The 13,691-nt window shown below is 40.8% G+C and overlaps 1 protein-coding gene across 1 annotated transcript in view; it reads right to left on the reverse strand.

Moving 5' to 3' along the window:
* Nucleotides 1–1,071: 1,071 nt before the first annotated feature.
* LOC103913199 (meprin A subunit alpha-like) overlaps nucleotides 1,072–13,691 on the reverse strand; it is a 15,017-nt gene continuing 2,397 nt past the window's right edge. The window contains exons 7-14 of the mRNA XM_009319668.1: nucleotides 12,502–12,677; nucleotides 9,299–9,520; nucleotides 8,241–8,390; nucleotides 5,162–5,377; nucleotides 3,792–4,250; nucleotides 2,429–2,602; nucleotides 1,642–1,849; nucleotides 1,072–1,250 (exon numbers count right to left, since the gene is read on the reverse strand). Of these exons, the coding sequence (XP_009317943.1) occupies nucleotides 1,103–1,250; nucleotides 1,642–1,849; nucleotides 2,429–2,602; nucleotides 3,792–4,250; nucleotides 5,162–5,377; nucleotides 8,241–8,390; nucleotides 9,299–9,520; nucleotides 12,502–12,677 (1,753 nt within the window). The 3' untranslated portion in view covers nucleotides 1,072–1,102. The remainder of the gene's footprint in view (nucleotides 1,251–1,641; nucleotides 1,850–2,428; nucleotides 2,603–3,791; nucleotides 4,251–5,161; nucleotides 5,378–8,240; nucleotides 8,391–9,298; nucleotides 9,521–12,501; nucleotides 12,678–13,691) is intronic.

Genomic DNA, 13,691 nt, shown 5'->3' on the forward strand with positions numbered 1-13,691 from the left:
TTCCATCCCTTGTGACAGGTATCTTATGAACACAAGGGTAGCTTCACCCTCTGCAATTAACATTTGCATTCTGAACACCTTCTATTCTCATATGCAGGCAAGAAGAACCTGCTTTTGGAGGAAACCTGGGTAACAAAGTTTCAAGTGTGGAAACTGTTAGAGCCCTCGAAAGCAGGGATCTTGGGATATACTAGATCAGTTGCTTCCTGCCATCTGCAATAAGCTGTAGGTTGTTAACACCTTATCTGGCACCCACCAACATCACAGACCCAATCTGCATCTTCCCACACTCCCACCCCTCTCCTTGACTTGTGATTTCTAAAGGGATATGAATTCAATGGTAACTGCTACAGGTCCAATCCTATGATAACTGATGATCTGCTCCAATTTCATCCACTGCCTGCTGAAATCAAGGGAGCTTTATAGATATTTACAAGAACTTTGGATTATGCCCAAAGAATAGATTTACACTTGAATATTTGAAAACCTTATGTGGTGAGGTCTCCTAGAAAGACAACTAGCTTTAATATGAAATTATTTCTCTGCTAGAGAATTGGCAAAAAAATATCGTAGTAGTTTGCTATGAATTCTGTGTAGTAGCTACTCAGCTGTTGTAAACCAGCACAGCTCCATGGAAAATGAGTGTTGATGTACTGATTTACATACCTATGGATATGTACCCTTTAGATTTCTTCAGTAATTTCTATAGGAACATTTCTAGAATTTAATATATGAGCTTCTATGTGAATTTTTCCAGTGTTTTGAGAGGTTCTACACGTTATTTAATCTACATTTGAACTGCAGTTGAGAGTAAATGCATGGACTCCCAGCACTACCGCTTGCTATTGGATGAAGAAATGAAATATTCAAAGAATACACAAGAGAGGCAGGGTATGAACTTTCATTAGGCAGCAGTTCTACACGAAGTTCTTTAACTGCCAAGTCCTACAGAGTAAACAGATTGCTGCCAAGATGTTGATAGAGCATTTCATCCATATGCTGACTGGTCTTCTACAAATTATAGTCACCATTTTTCACTGAAAACTGAGGTCTTATGAACCATGGAAAAATACGAGGCTGAGATTTATCCCCCTGCAGCTCTTTATCTTCTAGACATCATGGAAATGAGGACGATGGTTAAGACAATGGTTCCAGCAATTCCACCAACTGTCATTCCCAGGATGTCCCCATGGACCTGCCTTGACTGACACCTCTCACCTGTAAAGAAGAAGGCTTGTCCTGATGGGCACCTGAGAAAATAAAGTACAGATTCACATGGATCAGGAGTTTTTTCCTGCCCTATAGGCCCACCTCAAGGTCCTCACACTCACTATCCTGGATGGGCAGTTCCCATTAGAGGGGTTCACGTCACAACATCCCCACCTTGTTTGGAGGCTATTTACATCCCCTGGAAGCACTACAGAATTGGTGGACACACACACACACACACACACACGTTTGCCTCCCCTTATGGCTGCTAGTAGAAGCTAGTAGAAATCACTGCAGTGAAGTGTTTTGTTCCTATTGCTCCTTGAAGACCTAGTGGCTCAGACCTCTGAGGTCTGTAGCTCTGAATACTTATTAGCTGCATCATTTGGTTCAGAAGAAAGTCAAGGCAAGCAGGGAAGAGATCTGTGGTACCTGCAGCTTGCTCTCCCTTTCACATTCACACAAACTCCATCATTCTGGCAAGGGTTTGGGTCACATGGGTCTTGCAGATAAGGCAGCTGGTCTTGAACGGGCTCCATATCCTGGGCTGCTCTCTTCTGCCTTTCAAGAATGAGGCCTTCCATGAAGGCAGATTGTCCAGGGCCAACAGGGACTTCAGTGTTATTGAGGTGACTTAGATCTTTTAAAGAAGAAAAATGAGGAGAAAGACATCAGATAACAGTGAGTGATGCTATATGTAGGATTCTTTATACCAGGGGCTCACAGGGCGCTTTGTGGACTGCAGGGTACTCCTTGACAGTTTGCCCTTTACAGAGCTCTTGCCATACCACAGCAAGTTCTGTATATTTAAAGCACAAGGTAGAAAATAATACTGAAATTATGGTAACTAGTTAGGTAAATCAGTGGTATTCTGAAAAATTATGCCAAGTGTGGCTGTTCTGTTTGAAAATAAACACAACAAGGAAGGCCTTTTAGTATGTTCAATGCTTAGATATGGACATAGCTACTGGTTAGGGTGCTTAAAGATGTCTAAGAAGTTAACCTTCAGTAAATCATTGCCATTTAGATTCCTCTGAACCCACAATCACTTTAGTCAACATCACCCACCTGAAACTAAGACACAGAAATGCTTTTAAAAGTTGATCCCCATTAGAAGAAAAGATGTCTCAGAGACAGGTGGCAATAGTTACTTGAATGTATGAAAAGAGAGAGAAAGAATCACCCTTTTTGTAAGGAGAATCAGGAAGAGGGTCTTTACCATGAAATTCTGCAAAAATAATCAGGTCATTATTTTTCAGAAAGCTTCTCCGTCTCATCTGGCTGTGGGATATGAAGTTAGTCCATCCCCAGGGTACACTTCTATAGCAATTGCACGAGGCATCAAATTTTCCAGCAATTGATGGTTTGTCCCATATTAAGGTTCTGTTAGTATCTGCAAAGAGAATATGAGTGACGAATAAGAACCACAAAGTTCTGCAGCTGGAAGTATGACATGACTTTTTTTGTGCATTACAGTGTTAAATGGGATTTATGCTGTAAAATCAAGTTCAGAGCTGAAATGCCCAAACAAATCACAGAGGCTTGACAAATTCTGGGTGCCAGCAGATCCTTGGATATGGTCTGCATGAGGACCTCTTAGTCTATGTGAGGGCATTGAAATTCCAAACACCCCTTTCATTGAGGACTAACCAAATGCAAGTTACCTCCTCGTTGTCACCAGCTAAGGGCTCCCTCCTGTTTAAGGACACTTCCTCAACAGTTTTTAAGTACCTATGGTTTAGAGTCCAGCAGATTTTGTTCATTGCTATAGTTCTGTTAAACATATTCATACCTAAGGTTTAAAACCTCCAGTAGTAGGTAGAAAAAGTGTGTACTAAACTTCCACTGGAAAAAGTGAAGAGGGATGGAGACTCATCTCTAGTATTTTATTCTGTACCAAACTCAATATTGTCCTGTTCTTATTTCTTTGAATTGCCACATCCATGGGGAATCCTAGGGGTGGCTGTGGAACTATGGTGCTATGTGCTATATAAACCTGGAGTTAAAAGGTAGCCCCTGTCTGAAAGAGTTCATAATCTGCAGTCTACATCCACCCAGGCAAGACAGGCTTCAAAGGCTGCAGACTGATCTCACAGGTGTTTTCAGGTATTTTTTTCTTAAATACAGCTACAGTGTGAACCCTGTGCATTCAGACCATGTATGTTCAAGTTAACCAAGCCTCCAAAATGCAGTCTTAACTTAAATTATTGTTGATTTAGTAATGGAATACAGCACCCTGCTGGCATGGCACCATCCTGTGCTGATATGTCACCTGTCATAATGGGCAAACCATAGGTAGAATGGGAATTGCAAGCTCTTAGGAGAACTCTGTATTTAGAGTCAAACTCAGATATCCCATGGATTGTTCATAATAACACCAACCTTCTGTGTGTCACTTTTCACATTAGATGATCTTTCACAGGCAGGAATTCTGAGTCACACACAGGAAAGCCATACACAGGGAAGTGTCCCAAATTGGGAAATGCAGCCAAAGTTGCCCAGCTCTGAGTCCTACACTCAGTGCTCTGACTGGGATTCCTTGGCTTTCATTTTCGTCATTCCTCCGGGTAGACACCACTTACCTGAGCTAACATGGTCTTTGCTTGTGGTGAAGCTTTTGCTTGAGGACATCCTTTTCAAGATGTCAGGGTCCTGGTCCAGCACCGTGAGTATAGCTTGGCGGTTCAGAGCTGGCCACTCCAGGACACCGTCGTTCTCTCCACTGCACAAATGAAAGGCAATGCGAGTGTAGCCACTGATTGTGGAGTGGGGATACAAAGTTATGCCGAAACCATAACCCTCAGGGCTATAAAACCGGGGGCTTTGAATAACATCACTTGATGCGTTTTCAAGGATTTGGCTGAAATTCCGAATCACCCACACAGCCGTGGGACAGGGGGTCTCTGTCAGCGTGACATCATCGATAGCAATCCCACCAGATGAAGACCTGGGGTTGCCCTTTAGTCCTTGAAAGAGGTAACGGAACTTCTTCTGAGCGTTGAGTGTTACGTGGGCAATTTTCCAGTTATAGTCATTATCCGCTTTGGTAAAAGGAAAGCAAAACATTGCCATCAGCATGATTAGTGATGTTATGAAACAGCTTATTCCTAGCCATCAATTCCAGCTGCATTTTTAGACAGCTGGACCTCTCACAGAGTCGTGAGGGCTAGAGATCTTAAGTTGATATTGTGATTATAGTATACTCACATTGCCTTATCATCTAAATGCTTTGGACACATTGTATTAGGAACTCTTCACACATTCATGAATGACAATCTCTAGTATAAAGGGCAACAGTCTAAAGGCCAAGACATAACAAGTGGATGGGAGTCTATGACCCAATATGTTAGAATTAACTGTTGCTGCCACTTTTCCAGGGACATATCCATCCCTGCAAACTGCTGCAGCTTGATATAGGCAGGTTGTCACAGGTCTTGGGTTTTGACAACATAAATGCATAGTGCCACAGTGGCTGAATTTGTTCTATTTAGCAAAATCACCCAAAATGGGAACTCAGTTCACATTTCCAAAATTACATATGTTTTTATATTTCCAACCATATGAAAATCAGGCTGGGATTCTTACTGACTGCAGATGAGCACAGGTATTTGCATCTGGACAGCTCACTGTTAGATCATCAAACAGCCAGTGGAGATCTAGTCAATTGATCTCCAGCAGAGTTTGGGGTCCCTCTCAATCACTGAGTGTAACATAACATTATTAGGAACATTGTGGCTTCTGCTGTGGAGCACCTAAATTACATTATTACAACCCACAGTTCCATTGCTAAATGCCTTCAGGTAATACCAAAATCCTTAGCCGGATTGCAAGATACTCTGGTAGCTTTGGGAAAATCTGTTGATTTCTGAGCCAATCCACTGCATTCATGGAGTCAGTAAGATAACTTTTCCTCCCCCAGTATTCTATATATTCCTCATATTTCCAGCATTACCTTGAAAGGTTTGAATTTTCCGCATCTTGCGAACATTTCCAGTGCCATCATCCTCTTTGAGCCAGATGATCAGCTTGTCAGAAAGGCTTCCTGTGATCTTATAGAAGAACTGGAGACACTGCTGAGTTCTCTTTGGATAAAGGATTCGAGACTCTAGGATTGCCACCTCATCTGCCTTGCCAGAGCTGGTGCTGAAGTACATGAAATAGCCAGCATCTGTGAAGAAAGTGCGGAGTGCCGCTGTCTCTTTCCAGGTTTCCTGCTAGCTGCATGGTGTAAATTTATCATTTCCACTCCACTTTTTTAGTAGGCATAAGTATAGTACTTAACATGAATAGTAGAGGAAATGGTATGTGATAACCATCCAAGACGGACCAGGATAAGAACAGGACTAGTAGTTTAGCATATATATGGAACTCATTGCTAGCAGCTTATGTCAATTTTGCATTAATTGGTCTAGTTGGAAGTTGGATGCCTCAGGGATGTCAGAGATATGAGACAGAGGATTCAATGCTGACTGCAACATTGAACATATTTTTTACTTGATTTATACTGAAGACAATCTAAAGGTGCAATCTTAGAGATCACATGCTATATTACCTTGCAAAGAGTAAAATAATTTCTTATCAGTAATGAAGATAATAAAAAAGAGTTGGACATGGAACTAACACTCTTCTGACCTTGAACATGAAAAAGCTTTTTTTTACAGATTGCCCAAAGACTTTTTGAAATTCAGCTTCTCAGTTTGGGGAAATTATTTAAGAATTCCTGCCCCTCTAGTTTAATTTCCCACCAAAATTTTCTGAAGTGTTCTTTACTTTAGATTTGAAATGTCTACTTTTATCCTTATATTTACAAGGGATTCACCATTTGCACATATATCTTATCTTGGTATCACCATATGGACTTATCACGTCTTATCTGTATTGCATTGCTCTTTCGTTATTCATTATAGTCTATGATTAAATTAACAAGTGAAATTCTTTTAGCTGTTGTGTGAAAGCTTCCTCTGTTGGGAGCTGGTTTCTAGGACTCTTGTCCAAGCTAACATCTAGGGCATCACCAGTTAAACCTGCAGCTGCATGAACACAGTACAGCCTCCTGCATGGTTAGTGGAGCTGTTCGAGCCATTCTGTTTATCATGTTCGTTCTAACCGTGTCGGGGGAATATTCTCCATTACCTCCCACACGGTAGCAATGCTTCAAACTCACACCCATAGAAACCTTGCCAAAGATACCTAATTGCTTTATGCACATGTATGACACTTCACCATAAGTTAAGTTTATGTTAAATTTAAGTATGTTAAATATAAGTATGATCACTGTTGCTCCAAGTGAGAAACAGGGCTGTGAGCTTTATTCAGGTGCCTAACTTTGTTGTTGAATTTATTATGGTATCAAACCCCCAGATGATCTAGACTCTACCTCCTTTTTAATAAGAAAGTCAAGTAAAGGCAACATTAAACAACTATGGCAACTAGAACACGTCCTTAGCAGACTTCAGCATAGGGATACAGGGATCAAATCCAGAGCCAGGCTGCCAGCTCCTTTCTAAATGTTAGGCTGTACTTTCCCTCCTTCGGTTTAGCCAGTATTAAGTCAAAACCCCAAGAAGTAAAAACTGTTTGGGCAAATATGATCCATCTGTGTTAGAAACCTAAAATTTGCCCACACTTCAGATGACTCCAGAACGAGTTCTCCAAAAATGTCTAAATTTGAATGAACCAAGGGTCATTGTAAGGCGTCCAAAAGACACTCCCTGCTCATGCAATTCATTTAGACACTCTGGAGATCCTCAGAGTCATCAACCCCTCTCCATTAACTCTTCAGATAACGTCGATGATTATTTTGTACTGAGTCACTAGATGCTAAAGCATAAGTGCAAGTTAAGTGCTTACTTTAGACAAATTGGATTTTACCTGATAAACTCAAACAACTCAGCAAAATTATTTTTCAGTTACTGAATTATACTATGTGGGCAAAAAAAAAAGGAGAGAAAGAATTTAAAAAGTCAGATGAGGTTAGGAGCATGTACTTCTAGAAGCTGTCAGATGGTTTTCTTGAGTTATATTGCATTCTTGGACCTGATCAACAAATACCAGCATTATAAGAGGTTGAGGATCTGTTTTTTCCAGTGGGTGGGTCACATAAGGGGAATAGTCTACTCCTGAGTGCAGCAAGTCAAATTTTTCCTTTACCAAAGAGTAACAAAGCACAACTGAATGTGCTTTAGGCCAGGATTCCTTCATTCTGTACTTAGGCAAAATTTACCACAAAAGTAACTTTTTTTTTTTTTAAGTCTGTAGTAGTTTACCCTGTCTAAATAATGACAGATCAGGCCCTTGCTTTTCAGAACTGCTTGTTGGGATTTAATCTTTATTCTCACTTGTAAGCTAGCACCCTGCAACTGTGACTGGGGCTGACTCCACCCTTTTTGAGATTTTATTCCTCTGAAAAATGGCAAAATTACCATGTGAAAAAGAAAATTATCCCTAAACTCCTATCATAAAATACTTCGCAACTTTATTCTACCTCCAGAACCAACACTCCTCAAACTTAGCTTATCATTCACTTTGCAAACACAACATTTATGAGTGGCTACGAGTGCTGTTTCATTCTTATCATGGGGTAACATAATTCTTATTCAGACTTTGGAAGTTGCAGTAAATCCTTTTTCAGGTTATATTTAAAAGGCCTCTAGTTAAGATTGTTCTTTGTCCCCTTTTATCTTGCTAGCGTGGAGAACATTCCACTATGTTGAAAAAGCTTAATGAAAGCACAAGTGCAACCATAAACACACTCACAGGGCAAAGACACGTGAAAAGAAAAAGGGCTTTTTGCTTCATTAAAAACATTACAACTCGAATGTTTGCTGGTTAGTATTCTAAATATAGTCATTTAATCCTGTATTTTCAGAGTAGCCAGTGCTGGGTTTTCTCAAGGGTTGACTATGACAGGTTCAGAGAAGTTGTTAAAGACACTGTAGTTAAAGTACACAGACCAGCACAGACATGCACAAGGGACCATTACTCCAGCTAACCCCTTTTCCATAGGACAGTGTTCTGTTACTTCGTCTTACCTCTACAGCGCCCAGAAAGTGTGTGGTCTTCCTGCCCTGTAGCACTGCTCTGTTGATGGACCCAGTCTAGATCATCTCTGGTGCCCTGAATCATGCCACAGATATTTTCAAACTCAAAAGAACACTGGTCCAAAAAGGTGTGAGTTGAAGCTGAAAAAAAATGCATACATGGTTACCTCCAAAGTAGTATCTCATTAAAATTTCTGCTCTGATTTTAGGGGGTTTTGTTTACACTAGTATAGACATTGTGTAGAGGAGACAACCCAGAGCAGATGTGAGCCCAAAGACTCAAAAGAGGAAAAGTTTGATTCCTGGAAGGATTCCCTGCATAAAGATACCAACATTTGACCACTTTGCAGAAGGTTAAAAAACTCCCACGCCACAGCTGGAGCACAGTGACTGGTGGTGGCTATCTTTATGCCTGCTTGTAAGCCTTGGAGAGACAAGTCACTTTGTGGACAGTGGTGGTGTTGCATTTAACCATTCCTCTGCTGGAGGTTATTGTTCTTCACGGCTCACTTGTCTGCTTGATGAGCATGAGCACTGTTCTTCCACTTCAAGCAAAGTCCACCCAGTTACCTTAGGCTGGTTCAGCTGAGTTTGCTTGCAAGTGGATGCTTCTGTTGGCAGATCCATGGGGACAAGAACTTCTCGCTAATAATCACACATCTTCAAACCAGCTTAGCAACAACCTAGACAGTGTCAGACTCTAGACTTAGCCAATCTCGGGTGCAAAATAGTCTAATTGAGACCGACTGCCAGTAAAAGAGGACAAAGTACAGTTGCATTCACCTCCAACAACATGGAAGAAAAGATGTGAACGGATTGAGTTTCATTGACTAATTGAACTTTTACAAAAGTAATGACAGTTAATAGAGCCAAAGGGAGGGATAAGGAGGGAATAAACAGTTTGGGTCTCTACACCACAGGTCCTCTCCCATACTGCCTCAAGAGGACCTGAGAAGAGCTTTTGTGGTTTTAGAGACATAAGGGAGGTAAACCAGCCAGGCTCAAGTATAAACAAAGAAACAGTTTGCCATGGTTAAATTATGACTTACTGCAGTTATACATGCGATTCAGTCTTTCCAAGTCAATGGCACTGAAGTCCAGACGTTGTCCAATTATGTCATCAAATTCTGGTATCTTCGCTGTGATTGTGGGGATGCTTTTATTTTTGTTAAATGAAAGTGGTTCATAGTGCATCAATGATTCGTAGTCATAGGGGGTGTTCAGATCAGTGATGAAGCTGTCATCATACTTCAGAAAATTGTGCTCTTTGTCTGGTAAAAAAACAGAATTCATTTTTAGAGGAACTGGAAAGGAAATGGCTTTAGCATGGCCTCTTGGATACAGTTTTCTGAGACAGAATTGATATACCTGAAAGCAATTACTTTATGATAAATTATTCAAATTTAGCAAGATTTGTTTATGAAGTAACTTGGACGACAAAGCAGTGTCTTTAGCTTGCAGTTCTGCACCCTCACATGTGACTTCAGTAAGTTCAAAATCAAATATCAATGAGCTGCAAAGAATGGGATATATAGGAGGTCAGATTAGATGGTCTAATAGTACCTAAGCATCCTGAAGGATTAAGTTTAAGGATTAATGTACTCCATTCCAGAGGCTGTGAATATTGATGCAAATGTTTCCTAGGATATTAGATCATATATGAACAAGGAGAGGCCCTGGAGCCTTCCACTTATTAAGGGGACAGGTATGACAGTCCTGGAGTGCCTCCAGGTTCTGTTCTTCTTTGAAGCAAAGAATACATTAGGAATCTGTGAAAAAAAAAATGTTTTTACCCTAGATTGACAATAGGGTAAAATGATATTTCTATTGAATAGATTCATGTTCATATTCATATCATATTCAATGATATTTCTATTGAAATGTCTTTTGGAAACATGTTTCTCATGGTTTCTTAGAGAAAGCTTTTCATTATGAAGGTGTCTGCTAGGGCAGAGAGAGGGAGCCATTTCACATATTTTGGTATGGAAGTAAAGAGAGATTGCCAGCATTTCCAACCACAAGTATTTTCAGAATATTTGGCATTCGCTCTCCAAGAATAAAGAGCACATGACTGCACTCGGTGGATAATTACAGCTTCTCTGTGTAAAGGCTGTCTTTCTCTTCTGCAAGTCCATTCTGCGTGCAAAGGTCTTCAGTCCAAGGCTTGAGATTGTATAAGAGTTTGGGATTGTTTTCTTACAGACACTTGAATTGCACCTTTTATCAAAAAGGGTAAGAATCTTGCTAATTAAGTGCTATCACTTTTTATAGCTGGGGGAAAAATCTTGGCAGGACACAGGCATGTGTAATGATGCTGGTTTTTAAGATCATTACCAGGCAAAGGGTAACTTCTGTGTGTTTTTAAAAGAAATAAACCATACAGCAAGGAGGCTATTTCATTAGGCTGTCTTGTGTGTTTTCTCTGAAGTCTAATAGGCTTATTAGCTTTTCTGTCAACAGCAACGTGAATAGGGGATCTCTTCTCTCATCAGCCAGCTATCTGCATTGCAGTTTATGAAAATGCATTATGACAAAAACTGTTACCATGCTATTAAATTTGGGGTTGCGGATCACTAATGCGGGAACAGATGTGCACACACACACAGAGCACAGTCATATCAACCTCATTTCCCTTTAGAGGAGCAGACATCTTTCAGGTGGCTTCAGTAGAAGTTTTCTACTTAATGAATTTGCCTAACTGGAAAATGAGATTTTATAGTATGGGTAGAAACCCACATAATATAGGAATTGACTGTAATGATATCAGACCAGCCCCAGGACTCCATCCAAAATAGTGTCACAACAAAGTCCATTGAGAGAGGATTGAATGATATATTTTTTGGAAAGAAAAAAAAAAAAAGAATGCATGGAGAATTGGCACTGTTTTGTCAAGCTTTTCAATACTTCTGTACATCACGGAGCTCACAATAGTGTGTTATAAGTACATTGTAACTCTTCTTGCTTTGGAGGTGATTAGTTACAGTGCATAGCAAAAAGGGGCCCAAAAGTTAGAGTCTAGATACTATCATCATCATCACCTTCATCACCATCATTCAAGATGAGATCAAGTTAGTGATAAGGTGACTTGTTTTTAGTGCTGTTCATAACAATAAAAATGATGGTCTGCAAAATCAATATCCACATCCCATCTACTGCTCAGCCACCCCAAAAGAGATTACACGTACAGGGTAGAAGCAAGTAGGAATGCACATGGCCATTCAACTTGGAGCAATTCAAAATATCAGATACTGCACTTGGAGGGCAGTGGAAATTGCTTGTACCAGCAGTTCTTATCTATCCAAAAGAGACCACAGTGGTCCCTGAATCTTGTTCCTTTCTGATGACTATTTTGCATGTATTTTTCACTTATTTGCAAAGATGGTGAGTGCATAAACCTGGAGACTGAAGTGATCAGTTTGTCCACACAGAGCATGAGCAATTGCAGGACAACTGCAAAGCTGGCACCATCACTGGCATCGCAAAGCACCATCACCGGGAACAAGAGTTTAATATTTGCTAGCGTGCCTTTCAGAACTTCTTATAGACTCCCATTCACCCTTTTTCAAATATATGATCATTAAGTAGTATGGAACCAGACCTCACAGGAGGCAGCAGGATAAACTGCCTAGGGACCAGGGGCACTGTGGAGAGTTTGCTGAAATTCATAAAGCCACTGAATCTGACGATACTAAGGCTGATGGCAAGAACCCGCAGACACACTGGGCAGGGGAGAGCAGGCTAGAGCCCTGTTTTATGTGTCTCATCCGATCTAGTCACTTTGAGGCTTCTTCATGTACTAAGTAAATCTTTCCAGTTTCAGGAAAGACTGAATCTCTGAGTATAAAAACCTTTCAGATTTTGAGAAGACCTTTGATTAAAGAAGCGCCACCTCAAAGCTTACCATGCCAGTAAGTTTACAATTTGCATTACACAGCAAGAGAAAAGAGACTCATACAGAGGGGAAGTGATTTGTTCAAAATCAGAGAGCAGACCAGTCCTGGAGCCAATGGGAAATAAAGTCTTCTGATTTCCAAGCAGGGCCTCCCTCTTCTGGCCTTAGACAGTCCCTGGTCTTCGACCAGAGAAGTTGTATCAAAGTCCTGCTACATCTACAGATTGGTTTACAGTGGTCTCAGGTGTGGCCCAGTGTTTCTAAAACCATATCTTTAAGAAGGTCTTAAAATCTAGGAGGGAAAATAAGATACTGATGGGTCTGCACTTAACAAAACCTGACTTGAAGGTCAAAACCCACCTGTAATAATTTCATCCCACCAGATGGTCACATAGTCATCCCGGTCCATCCTCGACTGCTCATGATAAAATCCCAAAGCATGCAGGATCTCATGTTCCACAATTGCTCTGTAGTCACACCCTGTCCCAATAGAGAGGTTCTGTCCAGTCTGCAGGTCCCCCACCATGGACCAACACCTGAGAAAGAGATCTTAGTGTCTGTTAAGTAGAGTTTTCTTCTCTGTATTTAAGTTCTCATTCTGCTCACTGGATTTAAAGTAATAACAAAACAGGTTTAAACATAAAAGGCATAATATAAATCATTATTTAGCTGCTAACCAAGTGCCTTGATAGCATATAGATACTCTGCTCTGAAAGCAGACTAAGCCCTGAAAACATACTTGCTATCACTTGCATGAGACCAGCATTTTACATACCCTCTGTTAGACAAGCTCACCTCTGATTTTTGAGATCCACAGAAGTTTAGTCCTATATCAGCTGCCATTTTGCCAAGAAACATGCCAAGAAACATATTACATACATAGAAACGGTAAACTCGTCAAGACAGACTGAGCTTTTCTGCAATCATTTGGGCTAGAGAAAGGATCTAGGAGGATTTAGGATAGCAGCATTTGGTCCTTTTTAAAATCAGCTGTGCAATGCATTGGCTGGAGGGAAACTACGTCTCTTTGTGTGAGGGCACGACTCAGCAGAGGCTAACCATGATTGAGGAGGGAGCTCCTCAGCCAATTCACTGGGAACATTTTGGCGTAGCTCAAGGATGATGTGGGAGGCAACTGCTAAAGAGCACCAGCTTGGACTGCAGCTTCATTTGCACATCACAAAGCAGTGTCAGGTCAAGTTTGTTGAATGAGCTCTGAACACACCAATGTGGGTACTGAAAGCAAAGAGCTGGAGCCTATGGTCTCTTGAATAGCTGCTACCAGGAGTTTGCAGTACCAGGCTCTTCAGCACCAACTTGTCAAAAATCATGGTGCTTGCACAGTCTTGCAAGAGAAGTGTCATAGGACATATTACCCAAGGAAGAGCTGAGGGCAGAAATATCAGTGTCTATAGGCCTTTATGATGTTCTGGGAGAACAGAAATATTCACAGCTGATATAGTGAGAAGATTTTTGTGCTTTTCTAGATGTTCTTTCAAAGCACGTTTAGATGTAGGAAATAAAATAAATCTTTCCAGGTCCTGGAAAAC

The sequence above is a fragment of the Pygoscelis adeliae genome, unplaced genomic scaffold, assembly GCF_000699105.1.
Source record: "Pygoscelis adeliae isolate BGI_AS28 unplaced genomic scaffold, ASM69910v1 Scaffold121, whole genome shotgun sequence".
NCBI lineage: Eukaryota > Metazoa > Chordata > Aves > Sphenisciformes > Spheniscidae > Pygoscelis > Pygoscelis adeliae.